Genomic DNA, 23,962 nt, shown 5'->3' with positions numbered 1-23,962 from the left:
TTCACTCTGGGTGACTGCTGTTATACAAATGAATTGGGTCGGGTCACAAAATGTACCTCCTCTCTTTCTAGCAGCTAGAACATCCAAAAAAGAGTGAGCAAGAAGGTCCCTTGTGAAGTAGCAACTGCCTGTACGAAGCATCTCAGTGATAGATGGGACAGATGGGTCATGGAGTGCCTGTGATAGGGGCTTAGTGCCACATGAGCTCCCACAGTGCTGCCCTGTGCCAAACTCCCAACCTGAATCCTGGCCTGACTGGAAAAAGCCTGGTCATTCTTAACCAGCTTTCCAAGCATCTCTGCTGACTGTTTCAACTATTAAATGTTTTAAAACTTCACAGCCAGGAAGTACTGGTTCCTCCCAGTGTAGTCTGTGGGACTTGGCAGGAATTCTGTAGGAATTCCAGCACATTTGAAGACCTACATCACGTTTAAAGCATAAATCTCAGCAATTTGCATGAACCGTCCCCCTTTGCACTTTATGGCTCTGTAAATGTCTTTAATAAAAAGCCTACCACAGGAAACATCTGAAGACCACTGCTATTTCACAGCGTCACTACAGGTTCCCAATGCAAGTTAATAAGGCACACACAAGACCTGACGTTTGTGATGGTAATTGCAGGGGCCTCACTTTGAATGCTGGCTGAATCTGATTGTGCATGACTTCCTTTGCAGAGTGTCTGAATTACAGCTTAGGCTGAGGCCTGAAAAATCAATGTCTGCTTTAATCACCCAACTAAAGCCTTTGAAAATCATTAGAAATTTGGTAAACTTAGAATATTTATTCATACATCATTTTTAAGCAGACAGTGGCAGACCAGCACAGCTCCATTTGTTAAACTGGGCAACTGCTGTGGGAGGAGTAAAAGAAGCAGAATTAGTGCATTATGGCTGAGTAGACAACTGTATCACCAAAGCTGAAATACTGAGAAAGTCACAAGTTACCTGTCAGCTTTACCTAATTTATAATGTTTAGCTGAGGTCACCCTTCAAGTGGCAAAATTCAAGACAAGGGCCAGGAAAAGTCTTGGTGGCTACAGAGCAGTAGTGCTCCCCAAACTGCCATGGGTGTGGATAAACTCCTGCGAGGCCCGAGGAGAAGAACAGAGGGTGCAAAGGAGAAAAGGAAGCAGTTCCATCAAGATCCTTCATTGCTGGAAAAAAACCAACTGTCTGTGAACCAGTGTTCAGAGTGGGACTTTCGGGTGAATATGGCTTATGAGAAGAGGAAGAACTTTCTAATACCAGTGGCCTAATATTTAATCAAATGAAAAAAACAGAAAGTAAACATGATATTTCAGTCCAACTGGACTAAATCCACCCATCTGCAAAGATTTAACTTTGAAAGATCTGTCTTCTTAACTTGCAAATTCATTTAACTGCTTCTTCTTTGGAAGCAGTGGCATCTAAGTGCAGTATTACTATTCTAAATATACGATCTCTCTTTCTGAGAAAAAAAGAGGTGCTCAGAGAGGATGAGCATGTAGGTTGAGAGGCACTGACCAGTACACCAGTGCTTCATGTTCCTCTAGGGCTGTCAGGCTTATGTAAGTGATATTTGATTTTGTAGAGCTTAAGGTAGCTTAACAAACTGGGGAGAGATCAAGTACTGGGCTGGTAGAGCTGTTTCAGATAATCTGTTGCAGTGTCTTATTTTGAACATTTTTGGGGTAAAACCAGACTTTAAAGTGAATTGCCTGTCCTTACAGTGCAACACAGTGGCTGTTGAGCAGAACAAGGCAGTATGTCACCCTGCTGGCCTCCCCACAAGCAGGGGCACTCCAGGCCGCCGGCCCAGCGCTCCTGTCCCAACGGGTGGCGGTGCCCGCTGGCTGCCGCCCCCGCGGCTCTGCCGGGCGAGGGGAAGGCACCGGGGCTGGCGCACCTGCACCCAGCTCCCGCTCACCCCCCCAGCTCCGGGGGTTCGCAAGCCACCTCGCAAGTCACCCACATCGGGAGGACAAGCGGCGGCCGGGTGCGTCTGGCGGGCTGCGGCTGCGGGGCAGCGGGGCACGGCCGGTGCCCTGTCCCCCCGACACCCCCGCAGGCGCGTCCCCCGTCGGGCTGGGCGGCGGTACCCGGTGCGGCAGCGCCACCTAGCGGGCTCCGAGCGCGCCACAACCGTGGGTCCGAGACATCGCCCGCCGCCCCGGGCACCCGCGCCGCTGAACTCCACGGCCCAGTGCGTTTTAAACGGCTCTGCTGTCCACCGGCAACTTGCCGGGCAAGCCAGGGCCCACCTAGCAGAGGAACAGGCAAACAGTCCGGGCCGCTCGTGAGCTGGCCGTGATGGGAGCAGGGGTGGCCACGGCGGGGAAGCTGCAGGCACCGCACTCCCGGCTCCTCCGCCTGGCTGGGGAACGCGGCCACCCCCGCTCCGCCGAGGAGCCGGGAGGGCACCTGCAGACGCTGCTAAGCCTGAGATGCTGTACTCTGTCAAGAAGCAGGCACCTGCAGGTAGCCATGCTTGGCCTAGTAGGAGCGACAGCCGCTCCAGCTGGGCTTGAAAAAGCCCACTTAAGTGAACACTTCTCAAATGCTTTATTGGGCTGTCTCCTTGGCCTGGTATTTATTCAGGTATTTATTACATTTTACTATATTTTCTGCATTTCCTCATGGAAATGCAGGAACTTAGCTGACCCAGAAAGGGCAGCATATGGTTTGATTTCTCCTAACTTTAGTTTTTCTCTAATGCAAAGTTCAGATATTTAATTTTTTTTTTATATACATGGCAGTTTCTATTTTCCTTCTCCCTCATTGCAACAAACCTCCACAATACTTCATCTTTTTCATTTATTCTGTCTGCTACTTTATAAATTCTTGGATCCAATATTATGCAGTAGACAAAGGAAAATTGCAGTAAACTCAGTTATTTACCTGTATAATATACTGAACTAGGTAACAAAGCTGCTAATAAACAGCATAATCTTCCAAAAGAACTAGTCTGTAATTGAATTCTTAGTTCAAGAAAGGTAATTCAGGTCATGCTACAGTAAAGTATCAACTAAATCTATTAATGAAGCTTCAGTGATACTTCAATGTTTTTAATTTTTCATTAATTCCAAATTATGAAAAAAATCAGCTGGAAACAGCAACACTCAGAATTTAACAGAATGAAAGATGTTGCTTGTATGTAATAACTGATCATTCCAGCACTGAAAAGATGGAAGTGAAAAGACAGCTTCACAGCTAACAGGGAAACACAGGCAATGGCAAAAAGGCACAGGATGTATTAATATTTCACTTCAGAAACTGACAAAAGATTTAAAATAATTTATCACTTTAATTCCATTACCTATAAATTAAGAACCATAAGTGCAGTCGATAGAGTCCCAGCTTGGTTCAATTTTTCACAAATATATGCAGATTTAAAATGCTGGAATACATAAACACAACCATAGACTTCCACGCTTGCAAGAAGCTGCCAGCCTTGGTATAAGAAATGCCAGCACGCACCGCTGTACTTTAACAGCTTCATTCCACTTCCATTTATTGCTTCTGCATTTCCAGCCCCACTAGTGCTGCCTGGTTCCATGAATGAACACTGGACTGCAGATTTCTAACCCAACCGTATCCTTCAGAGATACATCCAATTGTGATGTTCAGAGGAACAGTCTCCCACAGGATTTGCGATTCACCCCTGTCTCCTTATAGGATATCCCAGAAAACTAATCTCCAGGATGACAGCTCATTCAGCACTCTGGAAAATATACCCACGCTGAGCTCTTCTTTAAATAATGACCTGACATTTGTTCTGTAGAGGGAGACAAAGCCCAGACTGATGAAAACAGTTGGCAGCTGCTTTCATTTGTGCCACTCAGAAGCCAGCTGGTAATTTGTCCTCCAGGACCCATCACTTCTTGGCAGACGGACCTGTCCAGTGCACTTTGGTATTACTTTTGCTGTTACCTCCCACCCCAGTGTATGCGGCACTCACAGAGTCAATATTCAAGGCAGACTAAACTAAAACTGATTGTTAAGAGTCATAAAGGATTTCATGGTACTAAGAACTGAGGCATAAGTTAACAGATGAATTTCGTGATGATAAATACAAAGTAGCGGGTATTGGAAAAGACAAATTTGTTAGACCTACATCAAAGGTTAAATTAACTATTGCTTAGAAAAGAGATTCCAGCATCTCTGAGCACACCTTAATGAAGACAATAGCTAAGCAATGGTCAAAAAGGCAGAGTATTACAAATTACTAGGCAAGCAGACCAAACCAGAAAACATTATTCCATATGAATTGTGAGTTCACCTTTTGTGTACAGCATGCAGCTCTTGTTCCTTTAAATTAGCTGGAGCAGAATTACAAAATGTACAGACAAGGGTGACCAGGATAGTCAGAGTGTCTTCCATACAGGGAGAGATGAAATAAGTGAGTGCTTTCCAGCCTGGAAGAAAAGTGGTTACTATGGGCTGATAATAATGATGGTACATAATATCACAAGTGGGATCAAGGAGGAGAACAGAAACAATTGTTCATTATTTCTCACAGTATAAAACTAGGAGATATAAAATGAAGTGTTCACACAGTAGGTTACATGAAATAATCACATAACAATGTATTTTTTCACGCAGTCCATAATTAGGCTGTAGCATTAACTGCCAAAGGATGTTGTAGAGGGTAACAATTTAGGATGGTTCAAAGAGATGTTTATGTTGGACAACACAGTCAAAAAATGCTTCCCAATTCTTGGAAACACTACCTAAACAGATTGGGCTGCCCACACCTCACCTGCAGAAGAGCAGTACCAAGAAGAGTGAAAGAGAGACAACTACATGCTTGTTATCGATGCATGTGGTCCCACCACATCTTACATCCCTACAGATGCAGAGCCTGTGCTCAGATGTAGTCACCATGAGGGGATGAGAGATGTATCTTTTTCATAGTATGCCTTGTGCTCTATCTATTCCTGGAAGGTTTGATTTTGTTTTTGTTTTTTTTTAAAGGATACTCCAAATCGTTGCTGGTATGTTGGATGCTTTCTGTTCTACCCAGCAGCAGAGACAGTCATAACTGCACTCCAGAGAGACACACACGCAGAGAGGTAGGGGAAAACAAGCTGAGGCAGGTTTCACTCTTTAAGGATAAAGAAGCAAAAGCCCCTATGTGCTGCAAATGTTCCCAGCAATTATCTTCCGAGTGCATCATCTGCTCTTCCACCTAAGCTACAGTTGAATGTGTCTAATTATCATCGACATCAGCAAGGTCAGGCAGCGGTACAAGCAGCTGCGCTGTTGTTTCACTTCTCTTTATAAAACATGTTCTCTTTATTACATGATGTCTCCTGTTGTCTTGGGATCCTCTCCAGCCACTTTCAGTCAGGTGGTTAGTGAGGGAAGGGAGTGGTGGTTCAGCCCTGGAAGTTACCATGTGATTTGAACACAAGAGGTTCCACCATGCAGAGTTGAAGGGGATGCTGTACACAAAGCAGCGTCAAGTTCTCAAATGTATCTCCTTCCCTAGCTATGGCACAGGTCACAGAAATACAATGCTGGTTTATGGCTGAATCAAATTTCATTTTAGTCACACTACTGTCACTGTCCTTCAAAGCTGTTTTAGTTCAGGATGCCTGCACTGGCCTTCCTTCTTTCACATAAATATCCAGTGCTGAGTTTTGCTGAAGAAAATGCAGGAAAGCTGAAATTCAATCTTCAACCTGGAGACAGGAGTCCTTCCTTTGCCACCTGTGTCCACGCAGATGAAACCCCAGGGCAGAAGACCATGAGATGAATGCAGAAGCTGCTGCGGTCTCCAGCTCTCTCCGCTGCAGTGCCATGGTGACCCAGGCAGGGCCACAGGGAAGCTGCGGTGGCAGGGGGGCAGCCCTGTGGCTCAGATGTGTCCAGCTGACTTTAAGCCCTTCAGTCCCAAGCCCTTCAGCTCCTCCATCATGTTGCAACCAAGTGGAGATGCTCTCTGTTCCTCAGCAGTGTCACAGCCAAAAGCTGGGGCAGTCGGTTCCCCCACGAGATCACGGAGCCTGGTCTAGGCACCTTCCCAGCCACCGGCGCGTGTTCCTTACTCAATCTCAAAGACAACAGCGCAAGAAAAGCCCACGGAAAATAGAGAGGAAGGGGGATGTGTCTTTAGACCACCCTTTAGCTGGTCTTTTCCCAAAAAATGTCATTTCAATTCACTTTTTCTGAACCCAGCAATTGGTGATAAGAAGATGGAACTGAAAAACTGTAAAACCAGTGCAATGCTGTGCTTTGGTAGTGTCTGGTATTCACCCCAGCACAGCCAGGAAGGAAATAATTTGAAAACACCAGATGCTCTTTGCAACTGGTATTTTGGATGTATTTCCAGCAGGGATTTCTCCCCTCCCCATGAAAACAGACACACGTTCTCATTTAACAACTAATTGATTTATTTAACAATACAAATTTCTTTCTACTGCATGGTTTAGCAGAGAGAACTTGAGAAACAAAATTAGCTTCTTTTCTTTTTTTTAAAGTTTAAATGTTTACACAAAAACAACCTTTACTTCAGTAAATATAAAATTTACACACAAAAAAACTACATTAAAAAAAGAACAGAATCATGACAAACCAACAAAAAAAAAAAAAAAAGGATGGGAATTCAGTGTAAAGGATCCAATTGCAAGGAAGGCAAGATGGGGCAACACTAACAAGGCATCCCACTTGTACACCTAGGTATCTGAAGTTGTAGGTACAATACAAAACCAAAATACATTAAAATTAGGATTAAAACCTGTATTTTTATACCATAATATTTTATGATATAAATATCTGTAAATTCTGTAGGCAACACAGTTAACATGTGAAATACATAGTTAGCTCTTCACTGGGAAGTCACTGGAGTGGTGCACGGGCACCGTGTCTCCCACGAGTGCGCTAATGGTCAGCAGCAAGCGGACCCGAGACACCCAGCCCGGATGCAATAGCCCCTGGATTCTTTGCCAATCTGTGCTATTTCTCACACGTCCAGAGACGCCATGAGAAACTCTGGTCACCTGCAGCAGTGATTTCCAGCACTTCATCTCCTGGCATGAGTCTGTTACCTGACTTAGGCATATTCACCTGCCAGATCCCCCGTTTCTCATTCCCTTTTGCACTTTATAACCTGAACTCTAAAGCTATCCTGTAGCTACCAAGAGACACTGGCTTCTGGTTGAGATATTTGGGATACACAGTTCTTCAAGCCACCTTCAGGAATCTGTAGAAATCTTTAAAGTAGAGTGGACAATTTACGGTCAAAGGTTATGTGATACAAAAAACAGGGACTTATATAGTGATGGCTAACTTCAGATCTAAATCTTTAACATATTTTCTATTGCTTTAATATTTAAACTTAACATTCAGTTTTCATATATTAAATGAGCAGAGCATCTTATTGATGGAAGTGCTACATTATCTCCAAAAACACCATCTAGTAAGGGAGACTGTAAAGTTTAAAATTAAGCATAATTCTAAAAATCATTTAAAGGGATCAACTCTCTTTTTTATAATCAATATTGTGACTGGCAACTTATAAAAGCTTAAATTATAAAACTATTAGTGACTCTGCTTCTTAAACTGTATGTACTATAAAGCTGTATATCTTCGTTACTTACAGATGTTACAAAATTTCCAAGCCAGAAAGTGAAGGGGGGAAAATGTATTCTAAAAGTTTTACAGATTTCATTTTCACTAACAAAACTGTTTTTACATCATAAAAATCTGATTAAGTTTATTCTACTTTTTTTTTTTTTTTTCTGGACAGATGTCATAGTGTTCAACCATGCTTTGGAAGACCATTTTCAATGGGTAACTGTAGTTCTCTAGATCAGCGAGTCTGACTTGCTTTGCTCGGAAACAAAAGCACCAGACTATCTCTAACCTAGCCCTTGTCCTGCAAAAAAAAATACACAGCAGGACTCAGGCAGTCTGTTATGAGAGCAGGACTGGCCCTGAAGCAACCAGCTACGTTAACTTCTGGAGCAAGCATACGCTACGCTCTCATTCCACCTTGAGAAAGAGTCAAACAGTATTAAATTCAAGGAAATCGTAGAAAAGACATTTGTTCTATAAAAAACAAACCAGGGAAAATTTAATCCACAGGTGTGCATTAAACATTTAATAGCAAGCCTTTGTTTATGTATATTAATTTAAAGATTATCCACAGGGATCTGTGATACGTTGGCCCTGCCTTGTTACTATAATTAAATTTATTCAAATATTAATTTAAAATAGGAAAACAAAGAAACTACTCCTTGGGGAACATGTTTATTGTGTTTGAGATGATACACTGGGTGCTCTCTGAGCTACAAAGGGAAAAAGGAAATCCTTTCATTACAAACTGACAAAGGTAAAAGTTAAAACAGTTTTCACAACAGCATGTACCACATATTGGAAATAGATCTGGGTTTAATACAAATGACATAATTCCTAGTAATCTACAGCTACCTTTAATAACTTCATACAGATAATGAATTAGGCTAAAATGCACTATAATATTTGGTTGACTTCAGGAACAGTATCCTTAGTACATCACAAAATACATTTTGATATCCCAAAGAAGCAAGACTTGCAAGTAGGCATTTTAAACATAACTAATCTACAGCTACAAATTTCTACTCTTGATAGCATTTACCTTTTTGGGGGGCAGTATCCCAGTCTTCAAAAGGATAAAAGCAGAGTAGAATCAGTATAACATATACACAGAAGTCCGTATTGTAAAGGCTATAAAGATTTGTTGCACACTGCAAAGTTGCCTTCTGCACCTTCACACTGCACAAGTAGTTTGTCATTTATGTTGCATATCTCTTGGTCCACTGTCTGGCTATCCTGTCATGTTCTGCTCTGTTGGTCAGGTACTGAGTGGCTATGCTTCCCACCAGAGGGTCAGCTGCAAAAGGCAGGAGAAGGCACATTAGAAAGCATTCCACAATAAAAAACAAACACCAACAAACAAAACAAACACAAACCATACCCACACATAGTTTGAAATACAGAATCTATTCCAAAATATAGCCTTTGTTAGGCCAGAAAATGCTGTGAGATACACTGAGACTCTTATTACACAAGACATTTCCAAGAGAAAGCACACAAGGCATGATGAATAGAAAAAGAAAAAAGAAAAATCTGTTCTGGTTATCTGAGTCTCTCGATCCTGTCCAGCCTGGTGCGCTGCCTTCCCCCTTCAGAGGGGCCCTGGGTGCAGGGGACGCTCAGCGAGCACAGCCTGGGGTGCTCCTGTCACAGCGCTGGACAGACTAGTGGACATTGGGGTATCAGGACTGCAGGACACACACCTGGGGGATCCAATTGGCTTCAAGAGTTATCAAATTTTTGTATCAAAGAGGCTAATCCATTTCTGCCTGATCATTACCAGTCTTCTGTCAATGAACTGTCACCTTAGCACTACTGCTCAGTTCCTGCTCTGACAGCAGGCAATTAGCACTCATTGCCTAATGACACTGGTCACACAGTTGCTTCTGAGAAACTGTGCTGCTTCCAGTGGAGCTCCTCGCCCCAACAGCAGCAAGGAACTCTCTTTGAAAAAGGGAAAAATCTCTCTGAACATCGTCCCTCTCACATTCACAAGATTAAACATTTCAATTGCTATCCTATGAGAAGAGACTTCCTCTGGCCCTTTCCAACCTGCAGGATTGATGAGTTTATAACTCAAGAGAACTTTGTTGCTTTCCTGGGACCAACCACTCACTGAAGCTCCTGCAATACAGACCTTCAGTGACAGCAGCTTATTTTCTCCAGCATACCTTGGGAAAAAAAAGGCTTAACATTCTTTACTTTCTGCTGTGCCACAGGAGTGAAAAGTGCCATTAAATGTGGGACCACATTCAAGCAGGTGTGTTTCATCCCCAGTTTTAATTTTTTTTTTTTTTTAATTTAATCTGCATACATTCAAATACACAAATTACATTGCATGGCAACTAAGCCAAATGACTAAGAGTGGATACTCAGCAAATTATCAGCTCCTTACCTGGGTTGCAGTCTGTCAGAAGAGAACAAATAGACAGCAGAACCTTTGAAATAGTCAAAGCAGGGCTCCAGTTGTCTTTCAGGATATCCAGACAGATGACTCCCTGACTGTTGATGTTGCAGTGATAAATTCTGGTACGGAAAGTAACCTGGAATCACAATGTGAGAGAGAGTCAGGCAGCGCTGCCCAGGGGTGCTGCCCCTTGTCTTGCAGCAGCAGTGCCCGGGGCACTCATGATTCTGCAGAGCTGCCGCTCATTTTCTGAAACACAATCATTTAACAGAAGGGTGTGTATGTACTGTAGCCATTGCTATCTTTAAGAAACCTACCACGGAGATCTTTGGTGCATAAACTGCTTTTACAGAGGCCCTCTCTCTGGTACCCACAAAAAATGAGGGCCTACTTCGTAGTACTGTATGCTGTTTAAAGAACATATTGCATGTCATGAATGATCCAATCACAAATGTAACTTTACTGTGGATTCTGAAGGTGAAGAAGTAGACAGAAATTGGCTGCATGTGCAGTGTTAATCGACATTCTCCTTTCCTTCAAAATCCTAAATACAAACCATAAAAATTAATATTTAAAATTGCAGTATCATGTTATTCTTGTTCAAATTGGCAATGAAATCTTTGCCTTACCCTTCATTAGGCAGAACACAGTACACAGCAAAAACTATGCTATCACACTAATTAATACCATGCTTGTTTTTAAATTATTTCAGACTAGTATTGGTAGAACATGTAAACATTATTCTGCACAAATAATAAATTAGAAATATTTAAGTGTTTTAATTATATAAAGCACAAGAAGAGGAGGAAATTTCTCCCTTTCATACTAATGCAGAGGGGAAAAATCTATGATTTTTTTTGATAGTACTGAAAACTCAAAAATGATCATACTCTAGAAAAAAAATCTACAAGGTTTTAATGAGGAATTTGTCTAAAGCTCTAGATCACTTCATATAACAGTCTTGACTCAGAGAATATTAAATTTTGTGGGTTTCAGAGAAGTGTGAAATACATAGAAAGTATATTATTCTTTATATCCTTCTATATTACCTATATCCTTCAGCGAATGAAAAAAGGTATTTGATTGATAATAACAACATTATATCCCCAAGAGCCATAAGTTGTAGAAATGTTGTGTGGTAGAATGTATGGAGTCTTTGCAAATGTCAGCAGTGTCCTTACTGATGACTTGGTCAAGAGCTTTAATTTGACACTAAGGGAGGGAAGAAGCAAACAACCTTTAACTTCCTTGATATCCATCAGTAAATTATGATTTCTTAAGCGTTCATACTATTTCTGAGCAAAGAAAGGAAATTTTAGTTTAACTTTAGTTTTATTTAATAAAAAGAGCTTTTTCTTAAAAATAGTATCAAATAAGGTTGTTGGTCTTGCCAGTAGCAAATAGATTGATGTTTTACAATAATGGAAATTGTCACAGTAATCTACCCAATTTGTTACACAATACAACACTCTAGTCGTCTGTAAAAACTTACTTTAGCTTTCCATTATTTTGGTAAAAATTACATAAAGAGATATAATATAGAATCTGGTTCATAACAGAACAAAGTTTATTATACATATATTTTAGTAGCCTGAAAGAGAAGAAGGAAACATAAGAAGGTCTTTGTGCTGTTTTCTATTAAAACTAAAATTTATTGCATCTTGACTTTTGATCAGAATCATCCTCTCATTTATCACTTGTTAAAGCTTGGAAATCAGTACTGACTGTAGTAATCAGGAAATAAATTAGACACAGGATTTTTCTGAAATTGCAAGCCAAGATTTTGGACCTTGTAGTTTTCAAGAGATCATAAACAAATTCGATATTCAGAAAGCGCTGAGCACTCACTCGCTGCAAGTTGCATTCTTATGTGTGAAAAAATGATAAACCTTACCCTTACCTTTGGTGGCTTGAATGGATAGTCAGATGAAAACGTGATATCCAGGAAAAAAACACCTCCCTCATATACAGAACCTGGAGGTCCAAGTATAGTTGATCTCCATTCATAAATGTTATCTCCTTTAGGACCGGCACTGTGTAAAAAAAGAGGAGAGAGAAAGAAAGAGTCAGTTGTATCTTTGAGAGGCATTTGATGGATTTCCTTCTACATTATTTTCATTTAATACAAACCACTTGCCTATCTCTAAAATCTGCCTGATTTCCAACTGTATTCAGCAGGCTCAGTGTTTTAAAGAGGCACAAAAGCTGGGCACACCACTGTCCCTTTGGAGACTGAGCAGCAAAACAGACTGACCGTGAACGACTGGACTGTCACTGCCAAACATAACCCAGACCTGCTTTCTTGAGTATGTGGTTGCTCTGAGCATCTACATCATGCCCTTCCAGTGACATCATATCCATACGCAAAAGGAGTTGTAAATCTTGACCACATTCATCTTCTCCATGCATTAAACGGATCACACTTTCGTAAAAAATGTGACTTATGTGTATATTGATACACATTTATTGTCACTTGTTTCACAGGTTAGAGCGAAACATTACAGCCTTGGGCAGGAAAAGAAAACTGGGGATGGGAGAGACAGAATCAAGTAACCTGGAGCTGAGCTTCTTACAGCACTGTCAATCCAAATAACTGTTTACTTCAGGATATATCTGTACTATGCCTCCAGGCAATCAGCATTCAGACTACTAGCCAAAACCAGTTTATTTTAGGAGTCCAATACTGAACACATTTCTCACTAGGGGAAAGGTTATTGTGCAATTAATTATTAAAGCTTTGAAAGAAGGGATCATGAACAAGCATTTTCTCGACTTCTGAAACATCATACTTAATGCTATATTACACAGTAGCCATCTAACCTCACAAAAAAAAAAATCAAAGCACAATCTTATTTCTGTGAGTGTCAGAACAGAAACTAACCTAACCTTCTGCAAGAGGTCCTAAATCTGAACGGCTGAGATCCAGACTGACTGCTATGGAAAACACCACCACTGAGCTCAGGCGGGCATGGTGGATTTATCACCTCTATGCAGACAAGTCAATAACGTAGCCCTGCAAAAGACCTTTTTAAAATTCTCCCCACCTCAGCAGCCTCCCAGGCATCACCTACACCTGGCATACACACAGTGAAGTGTCCTCATCCTTATCCCTCTGTGGTCCCCAGGAACAGGCACTGAGGACTGCTCTATGTGATTGCACATGAAGCAGGCGACAGGGGACGGCACTGAGCTGTAGTCACGGAGTTTGTGGTTTCTGGCATTGCTCGACACTCCGAGGAGTCTCCCTACAAGTTCTCCAAGTGTTAAAGCTCTTCTCATGTCATGTCACCTCATGTATTTGCCATATATACATCTGTAGTCTGCAACATGGCATGTTGGACATTCATCCTTGTTATGCAGCCAAGCATGTGGAAAAACTCATCAGAGAAGAGGAAGATGAACAGTCTGCACTACACATCTGCAACTCTTACACCAAAAATTTAGTTATTTTTACATTGAGATCATATTTGAGAAACAACCAAAAGCTGATTTTAATTATGAATTCCTTTTCAATTCATAATTTCCCAACATGTTTTTTATCTTGTGGCCGCTTCATGTACCAAATGTTTAAACTGTGGCAGGCCTTTCATTAACGGGACAAAATAATCATGGATTTTGGCTGACATCCTATTTAATTAAAAACAAAAAATCATTTGATGGAGCTGTAGTTATTTTCCCGCTTCCAAAATGAAAGCAGGTTACAATGATATGCTGGTCTCCAGAGCACAGCTAACAAAGAAAAATTAGAAGTGCAGTCAAAATAAAGTTTAGGTCTAAAATCACAAACTTAACCTTTCTATTTGCAATGCATACACGAAAGTGGAAGAAAAACAGCAGATAAATTTTAGGGAAATCCAGAGGCAAGCAGGTCTATTTCTGATGATGTAATGAACTGTTCATATCCTCAGTCACTCCAGAAGATAATTCCATTCATGCTCTCTAAAAAGCAATTAGTGTAAGAACTGAAAATATTGGGGCAATAATGACAATATTTAAAACCCACACAGGCCACTGAAATGTTTTAATTAATTCTTGACATTCATCAAGCTTACAGCTAATTAGTATTGTGCTTGGAAACCAAATTTCTATGGAGCAATTCAATTTCAGCATTAGATGTCCTAATGACTGTTTTATAGTTTAATGCAGAGGTTAGTGCTCTTGCCTTATGTGTCAGGTACCTTTCTTTCATATACCTCTAACAGCTGGATGCAATTCAATCAGATTAATGAAAGAGCTGTATTAAATTAGTGACATATTTCAGCCCAGTGAATCAGTCACAATTAAATGCAGCACCAGTCCAGTGCCAAACTATCAGGTAATCACTCCCCAACTCAGAGCAAGGGCATCTCCCAGCCAGCAGCCACAAGCTACATGCAATAACTCTCTGCCTAGTACTGTCTATTGTCCTCTTCTATGCTACCCCTAGCAATACATAAAAGGATGGGGCTACAACATGAGAAGGGGAATCCCTAGCCTTGTGAAAGGAGAATTTGTTGTGTTCGAAAACCCTTCTATGGCTGAGAAAAGATTGATGGAATGTCAAAAGTAACACAAAGCTGTAACAATAACTGCACTCAGATAAAGGAGAAAATTGTTAAATTGAACAATTTCATTACACTTGATTGATGCTTGTGAAATTTCTATTTAACAGCTGAAGTGCTATCTTACTTCCAGTGGTGTAAAAGATATCCTTGCTTCATTAGCAACATGAAAATCCCCACAATTGCTGCGTTATTGGTGTGAGGAGACACAAGATTAAAGAGCAGAGACAGGACATCACACTTGGCTTTCTACCACCTGTGTATTTCCAGTGGCGATCACCCTCAGCCAGCCATTCCCTGCTTTATCTTTGGTATAAATACCAAGGTAATAATTTTTGGAAATGAACAAGTCCACGCTGAGGCTCAGCGAAACAAACCAGATCTATTCAGGACAGTCTCGGTCTCTGCAGTGATTTCTCCAAGGACAGGACAGTGCAGTTACACTTGCTTGGATGACTGCAGAGAAGAGCAGAAAGCGCAGCTGTGCCTCAAGCAACACCTCAGTTGTACACCCAGCTGCAAGCCAGTGCCAGGGCTGCTGTCGTCACTGACTTCGCCTCCATCACCACAGAGCATCGCTTGGCGCTGCTGAAAGCCACGGGGAGGGAACTGCACAGAGGACAGCAATAAACCTGTGCTGAAAACTGGGAATGAGGAAGCTTTACTCTGTTTGCAATTTTCTATTCCAGTGATATACCAAGAAGAAATTTTCTTCTCCTTCTGTTGGGTGCTGAAGAGGCTGGCATAGGAGGTGCTTCTAGGTTGTACTCAAGCTCTTTATTCCCAGAAGTTCTCCTGCTATTCAAGAGACTGACTCTCCTATTGCAAGCACAGGCTTCAAGCATCTTGCTCTAAACCTTGAGAGTTGTGGTGAGTGACAGCCTAGTAATCTCTCTTGCCTGCCAAACTGGACAGAAAACCCCAGGCAGAGCACAACAACAGGGAATTTCCATGGTTTTCTTCCCTTTCCTTTTTTTCACCACTGAAAGTCTCAGCTCCTTCTGAGTCCCCCACAAGGAATACATGTGGACACAAAATCCTCCTCTGTTCTGTCCTTTAAAATATAAAATCTTGATAGAGCAATAGATTTGATGACAACTTCAGTGTTTTTGGCTACACAGCATATATGTGCAGTTCATCGCCACCAGACTGCTGCCCTCCTAAATTAGTTTACAGAACATCACAAGTTCAGGAAAGGCATCACAAGCATATTCTCAATAAAAGAACCACTTAATTATTTTTTAAAATATGGGCTAAAAAAATCTCAGACAAAATAACAAAGCAAATTAATTGAAATAACAGAATATTATTTGCAATATTAAGTGGTTTTTGCTTCATACATAAAATCTGGATTGATTTTTTTATAAATAAACTAGGTAAAGTGACAGAATAAAGTTAACTGGCTACATATGCTTCCTAAGCAAATATTCATTATGCCACTTCATTGAGGGATATATACGTGATTCAGATGAGACAAAGGATTTACAACCACACTATCCCAGCTAGTCTGCTGAACAGATTTATTTTACAAGTGTGACTTCAGATGGTGAATTTAAGACATGAGGTTAAACTCTAGGAGCCCATGGGGTCACACCAGGTCCTTTAAACCTAGCTCTGCTGAACTCTGGCTCTCAGGTTTCATGAAGATGAAGAACAGCTTTTCCAGCAGAATGTTATGGGCATTCACACTGATGCAGTGGAATTCACACCTGCAAGAAGTCTGACAGACTCCTTACACATGGTTACAGAAATCAGAATTCAGCATTCAGCATTCACTCAATCAAAATGCATTAAAGCTGCCCATATGGAACTAGCTGCAGGATGAGAAACTAGGACAAGAAATTTCCTATCTACGTGATGCTAGTAGCATGCTGCTTTATGCACTTGCTAAATGTGCTTCTCCTTTCGGCAGCACTTCTCTGAAACATGGGGCTCTAAATTTGGTGACAGAAAGCAACTTCATAGTAGTGATATTGTGATAATTAAGAACCAAAAGGGTGAAGGAAAACGTAATTTAGCTAGATTTGATGTTAACTCTGTGTTATGCTTTATTACAAGAAACAGTTTGCATCTGTAATAGGATACAACTGAGAGGTAAAAAAATAATCTGTTTTTTAGGAAGCTTCCAACAGTGGAGTCTGTCAGAGTCTAAGACGGTCTCATGAGAAATATCACTGGTACCGTAAAACTAAAGCTACTGGTCTGTGTCCCAATATGCCCATGGGGGGTGCCTACACAGCACAGCTTTACGTGGTGGAATATTTTCCTACGTTCTCCTTTCAAAGGCCCCACCCTTAGGTCTGACACCCAGGCAGCTATCACAAGGGCAGCAGCTAAAAAAGCGAATGGGGTACCTGGAGTGGGAGTTACATGAGGAAAGAGCCCCCTCCAACCTCCTCAAGCTTTTATCTCAAGTAAAACTTTCAAAGCTCTTCACAGACTGTTCAACTACAGCGACTCTGTCACAATGGCACAATGGTAATTTTTACAGCAATGTAAGTGAAGACAACGCTTTAAGGAAAAAGTAAGATATCTCTTTTGGTTTTTCTTAATTCCACTAAAAGTACTAAGGAAAGGAAGAATTACTGCCCATAAGTATGTTCCACAACCTTGTGCTTGAAAAATCCACTTCATAAAGCTACACAGGGAGTTTTGCAAATTCCACAACACAGCATCAGAAATTGAGTTTTACAAATCCTGCTGCAAGAAAGGCCCTCAGCATGTTACCAGCACGAAAGGCTTTGTTTTGCACAGCAAGGTCTCAGCTAAAGCTGTTGGATGATGATTTTGTTCAGCACCGTGGCTCACAGGGCTGTCACAGATCCTCCCAGCACACCCAGCTCAGGCGAATACACAGATCCCACCTGTAGCGAGTCTGCCTGCCTCAGCATCTGAGCTGGATGAACTCATCTCCAGCAGAAGGAGAAAGCCCCAGGCTCAGGTAACTTCAAGTTATCGCAGAGGTGGGGACTCGTATCTCCCACGTAGGGAATCTAGTGTGGATTCTGATATCTGCACCTCAGACTTCCCAGACAATCAGGGTAGAGATCAGCGACTTTCTGAAGCACAAGGGGCACTTAAATACTCCCTGATACCAAGGTTCTCCATCTCCCTCTGGTTACACCAACTTTTCACTGACTGCATGGGGAACTTGGCTCCTAACTCAAGCCTATAGGCTCAGTATTTTAGAAAATCCTCCTCACCATCCAGGCAGTGAGAAAGGCTTGTCTAGCTCTGTATTCACAAGCTACGTTGTAGAACATAGGCTTTTTGTCTAGGCATAGATAAACACTGCCATGCTGCTGGTAATTAACAACAACACCAAACCAAACACAAACAAACTAACCAAAAATCAAAAAACCTTGCAAGGCACCAAAGGATCTCTGGTAAAAGGTGTCTGAGAGTTCAGCGTTACTCTGTGAAGTCTGGAGAGAACACAAATCACATACCAGTAGTTGTATTTTAATGTTAAATGTGGGAATGGAAATATCCTCAGGTTATTCTTTGCTTGGATATTTTCAGCATTTTGAAGAAAGTTTATCCATTACCTTTTTTTCTTAATCCTCTTTTCCCAGTTGTGGAGGTGCTCTTGCATTTTTGGTTACAGAGCACAAGGAAATGAAAATTAAAAGACATACGTTTGTGGCTTTCAGTTCAATAACCTTTAAAAAGACAAGAAGCACGGACAGAAATTTCCATTTTCTTTATTTTTCAATGTCTCATTTACAGGGCTTTCTGCAGCACTTATTCTCTGTACGGGTGCCTAAGCACCCTGATTGCAGAATCTGGGTAGTCTGTCATCTAGATACAGAAAGCATACTGCTTGCACTCGCAAAAGCCTCAAGTATAGCTGTAATTTTTGGATTATAGCATTTTTCTAGGATTGGACACATGTGGCTTGTCTACAGCAATATATGAAAACGTTTTTTGATAAGGTACTCACTATTATTAAGGTGCCCAGGTTATGTGCAATTTCTTACAAAGAAAAGTTTCAGTCTATTGTGTTCTTTATATAGCTACAACTGTTATTATTTTACCTGCCACTGAACAATCTGCTACATCTGTCTGCTGAAAAAGGTTATTTACTGCTTCTAGCAGATCCACAGAGGCTCTGCGTAACTGAGGATACACGGAGTCTAGTTCACTGTACAAACCTTTGTTGTTGTCACTTCTTTATAGCGTATCATGGCCTTAAGACTGAAACCTAGAAATTACTGCTGGAAAAAAAACCCCAACAGCCTATTTTTAAGTCACTGATCCCCTGGTTGTGAAGCAGTGCAGGACTTGTGCCTGAGGCCATGGGTCGACACAACAGTAAATCCAACTTGAGAGCTCCTCCTACCACATCAAAAGCAGCACAGCTACTCAAAGCAAAGTGCTGATCCAACGCAAACTGACTTGGCCAAACCCTACACGTTCCAAAAATGTCAATGGATTAGCTTTGTAACACCAGGCTTTATGCTTAATCAGGTGCCAGTTGTCCTCCTGCAGCGAGCACCAAAAGGGCATAAACTTCAGATTGCATAGTCCGGCTTAGTAACGTAATCATGTGGCCGTATTTGGTTCATGTCAAATTGCACCATTAGGGGAATCAAACTGAGTGCAGATCTGTAATTAATCACCCTAAAGAGAAAGATGTCAGATTGTAGTGTTTTAGGTGATTAAAACCTCCAGCGCTAAACTTGCCATTAGTAGAAGAATATACACTATTGTTACTAAAGGAAGCTGAGTAATAAATTACATGATAATTCCATCAAAGCTGTAATATGTAGATAAACCAAGTAATGTACTTTGGAAAGCTGATAGTTTTTCCACTGCCAAAAGCCCCATTAGGTTAGTTCATTGCTACAATAGCTTAACTTTATTTTACTCTTTGTATTCCTGCTATTTCCTGGGACCTTTCTTGCTGCTGTTAGAAGTCTGCTCAGGTTCTCTCTGTCTTCCAGAACAACCACAGCCAGTTAGGGAGGCAGAATTCCTGTAATTTTTCTTTTGAAAAATAACTAACCTCAGAACATAGTTTGCTAACTTACAACAGAAACACTAAATTTAAACCAGGTAACAAAACATCTCAGATTGTTTCTGTCTATGCTCTTGAGGGAGGAGTTGTAAATATACACTACACAGGAAATAGATAAAAAGTTTACCAAACATGAACTGGTTTTGAAAACACGAAAAGCCACAGGACTCACAGGCATTAAGAAAGTTTGTGCTCAATGTCTGGTTTATTTTAAATATCCTGAAATCTGCATAGAAGTCCCTCTCACATGCCTACACTACAGAAACTATCCATACTCCCTATTAAGGCACAGAACAGGACAGTCAGTAAAGGGAAGCATTTCTTGCCACTTTGCTCTGTGTTCATATTAACAAAGCTGTAATTTAGGATACAAGACCAGCTTCCTGCCATCAGTGTTGAAAAAGCAGTAGTATAGTAGCAAAACGTGTGCTATTTTCTTGCTGTTGGTATAAAACTCAATTTATACTGAAGCCAAATCACTTCTTCAAATAAATTTGTCAACCAGATATACAGTTCACATCTTCCTTCCACTCAAAATTACTGATGAATTTCTGTTTAGTAAACATGGCAAATTTTGCTTTTCTTCCATGAGAAAGGATCCTCAACTCCCTAACACAAACAAAACTCATTTGGGATATACGCATATTTTATCTTTCAGTATGTATTTAGCCTCCATACTGATGCTAGCAACCTATACTGAAAGAATTACATGGTACCTGAGAAATGGTGCAGCCTTAGTTTAACATGTCTGCCCACAAATACACAAAACGGAGGCACTCAAGACACCAGATTGTTGGCCCAACATCATCCAGAACACATGTACTGTGGAGTAGGATTGCAGTGTAAATCTTCCAAACCCCAGGCCATCACCTTACTCACTGGACTGAGATGACACTATTAGTTGTTCACTCAATAGTTCCGTGGCACCCGTGTGTTTTAGACGTCAGTTACCTCCATCATTCACGGTAAAATCTTCATGTCAAAAAGATAAGTGACACTGAGAAATCCAGTTTAGAGTTCCCTACCAATATTTTCAATGACACTTTCAACATCAACGAAGAAAATCTATTATTCCCAACATCCTTTATGCACACACTTTGGATGCAGGAAGAAAGAACAACTAAAACAATTAATTTCACTAAAGGATCTAATTAATCTAAATATACAACTGGCTTTAAAACTGTAGTAAACTTATAAAGATTAATGCCTAGGAACAATAACTGGGCAATTTTCAACAGACTAAGCCTGCAAGTCAACTAGAGCTGTTCAAATGAAGTCCCCAGCTGTCAATCTACCCAAAGTACCTAAACATTAGGCAATTTAAAATACTGATCGAAGTATTAAAAAATGTTCCACTGCTCTGTGGATTCTGTTTTGTTTTTTAAGGAACCCATCTTCAATCAAAAATTGAAAGGAACTCCACCTATGAACACAGTGCTTTACAAGACAGAAAGCACATCGGTGAATTAGAGAATCAGAACAGTCTGACAATTCAAGTCCAAAGGCAGACTCCGTGATTAAACTTGTGAATGGTGGTAATGTTGTGGAAAAACTTTTTTTCTAATATTGTAAAAGGAGAAAGTGCAGCTTAGTGAACACGCTTTATTCAAGGACTTCATGAAGGACCAAGAGAGAGAGAATTGCTGGGAAGTCACCTTCACTGGAATGTGGGTGTACCCACCTGTCAAGAAGAACACCTAAGGTGCCTCATGCTACCACAGTGGAACCTCCTCCTCTAGGACGTCCAGGATTGGGCTTCTCCACCACTTCACAGCAATATATAGCTAAAAGTTGCCTTTCCTCCAACTCCAAAAAATCAGCTTTCAACTTCAGCAACAGAGTTACAGCTTGCCCACACCAAGATGGGAAAAAGTCAAAACCAGTCGGCCTGCCTCCATTAAAGCACTTTCATACTCCAGATAAGAAGAACCTACTTAGGGATTTAATGATATGATACATGCATATGAGTTTCATACTTTCAATTGTTTCATATTAACTTCTTGAAAGTTTCCCTGGAGCAAGCACTGAACACTTTCCCTAAAAAGAAGTCTATGTTGTCATCTTCTAAGTCAGTTCTCAGTTCAGTATTCCTCACCTTCTAGCATGGGCTTTCTTCCAAATGTAATTCTATTATTGCTTTTAAATACTTCCTCCTCTTGCCTCCAGCCATTTCCACATCACACTGTACAGTCTAACAAAACAGAAAATGCTGCACCACAGCTCTCTGTGTTGGATGCCTAACCCAAAGCCATAAAAGTCTGATGGAAATCTTTCTAACTAGTATTTCTCAAAAATAAAATTGACCTTTCTCAGTTCATAAACAAAGGCCTTCCACACCTCTGCACAATAAGGATGATTTCTCAAGTCCGGCTCCTTTCTGAACATGGCTGAGGTCTCTACATGCCTTTTGTCACCAGCTGCTTCGTCTGAATTGAAAAAAAAGTCAGCTGTTTTGAAGGGGTCTGAATCTGGTTAGTCAAAAAACAAAAACCCTGTTCAACCTAACAGCCCAATGTTCAGAAGTCCTGCCTTTACTCCTGTTCCCCCACTGTTTAACAACATTTCTTACACTGAGGATTGATTAAATACGATTTTCACTTTTTCACAAGATTCATGGTCTGAAATGATCATGGGAGTTCTGGCTACAGGCTTTAAACTCTGCTTCAAGCAAAATGATGACAAGCTTCACATTCAGTGCAGGGCATGAGTTTATAACTGTTTACAATTTTTATATATTTAATCTATTATTTTATATTAGATTTTTTACCTTTGTACTTTTAACAATAAAACAATTCCGCAAATCAGCTTTTGCCAATCTGAACATATAAAGCAAACCTCTGGGGCATAACACATTCCAGTAGACCTGAGTGTGAGATGACGGGTGCTGTCCCACAACCAGTTAACCCAGCAAAACCAGTTGTAGAGTGACCCAACTGATGAGCAGCAGCTGCCCCATACTGAGCACAAGGCAGACTTGATTCAGGTGCTAAACCATTAGCCCAACAATGTACATTTCACTAGTTGAATATAACAGTTTGGAGAGTTTCAAAACAAAAGCAGCTGAGGATAGGAGTCTGTTTTGTATAATGCAGAACTGGAGACAGCTGAAGCAACACTTAGTACAGAGTAGATGTAACTTGTGTATTAAAAGCGTTAAAAACCCCCATGAATACCAGCTTTAGTTCAAAAAGCACAGCAATTCAAAGGAATGGAGAAAGCATCATGCATGCAAATAAACAGAAATCAATGTCTGATATGAGATCATTTTACTCCACAAAAGTGTACTACACTGAAGAAAAATGTGAAAATAATAATCATTCCAGGGAGAAAAAAAGTCAATAAACATCTAAGGAAACAAGCCTCACTCAGTAAAATCCGTTTATTGAAAAACAGCTCCAGCCCAACTATTTCTCCCCCTAACTCGTTAATCTAACAAGTAACTTCCAAACGAACGTTCTGCATGGAGTCAGCTGCAGCATGTGGAGCAGAAGCTGCCTGGGTGAGCCAGGGAGAGGGTCTTCACACCCTCCTCTAAGGCAGCTGTCACCACTAAGGATGAGCTAAGAAAACAGTGACCTGCACAGAGCTTTGCTGTAGACCTTGGACCACTGGTACCGGTAGACTAAGATACACTGCAGCTTCACCTTTTTACACCTCTGTCTGTTCAGAACTGTAATTGAAAAGGATAAATTCCCCCCCGCCAGAGGCAACTCGGGCTGCTGAAGGCAGCTGTCAGAAGCGGCAGTTCCTGCCTGCAGTAGGACACAGCAACTCAGGCCTTGGGCAAAGCAGAAGCACATGGACAGCACTGGTCCCCTCCTGGGCGCTAAGTCCTGCTTCCTCACAGATCAGGTTGCAACACCAGTTGCACAACATTCAGGAATTAGATACCGCTACAACATGGACACAGAACGGCTGTAACCTCAAGAAGAGAAGCCTCAGACTGTGTATGGTTTTTATTTGAGACTATAGGCATGATTTACCAGTGCAAAGAATAAACTTAATTACTACTGTCGCAAAATTCATTGGGTTATATACAAATTACGTACAATCTCTTCCAACATGTCTTAATACTATATACTGATACATAACTCTACTTCCTTCATATTCTCAGTCAGTCATAATTTAGTGAATTCCATTAACTTTAACCACACATTTGCAATCTAGGAAAAATAATGTTATTTCTGATCACTGATCTCAATGAAGCGCTTTCTTTGCTGTAAATGCCTCACTTTAAAGTACAGCACTGCTGGAATAATTGAGACAGGCTCCCTGCTCATTTACTTAACAGATTCAGAGCTGAAAGAATAAGCATTTTTACTACCAGTTAGCCTGCTGGGACTGATTACTGATGTTTAGATTATTAAATACTTGTAATGACAACAACAAGAAAGTAGTGGTAAATGTATAATTTTTATCTTAAACATTTTTACCGAAA

The 23,962-nt window shown here is 40.9% G+C and overlaps 1 protein-coding gene across 2 annotated transcripts in view; it reads right to left on the bottom strand.

Annotated features, from left to right (window-relative positions):
- Positions 1–8,215: 8,215 nt before the first annotated feature.
- Positions 8,216–23,962, bottom strand: part of UBE2E3 (ubiquitin conjugating enzyme E2 E3) — a 56,391-nt gene continuing 40,644 nt past the window's right edge. For both annotated transcript variants that reach the window (XM_065841308.2, XM_071811159.1), the window contains exons 4-6: positions 11,864–11,996; positions 9,952–10,099; positions 8,216–8,853 (exon numbers count right to left, since the gene is read on the bottom strand). In XM_065841308.2, coding sequence (XP_065697380.1) covers positions 8,756–8,853; positions 9,952–10,099; positions 11,864–11,996 — 379 coding nt within the window. In that variant the 3' untranslated portion in view covers positions 8,216–8,755. The remainder of the gene's footprint in view (positions 8,854–9,951; positions 10,100–11,863; positions 11,997–23,962) is intronic.

Source organism: Patagioenas fasciata, chromosome 7 (genome assembly GCF_037038585.1).
Source record: "Patagioenas fasciata isolate bPatFas1 chromosome 7, bPatFas1.hap1, whole genome shotgun sequence".
Lineage (NCBI taxonomy): Eukaryota > Metazoa > Chordata > Aves > Columbiformes > Columbidae > Patagioenas > Patagioenas fasciata.
The sequence above is the reverse complement of the archived record's forward strand: the minus strand, read 5'-3'. Positions and strand labels throughout refer to the sequence as shown.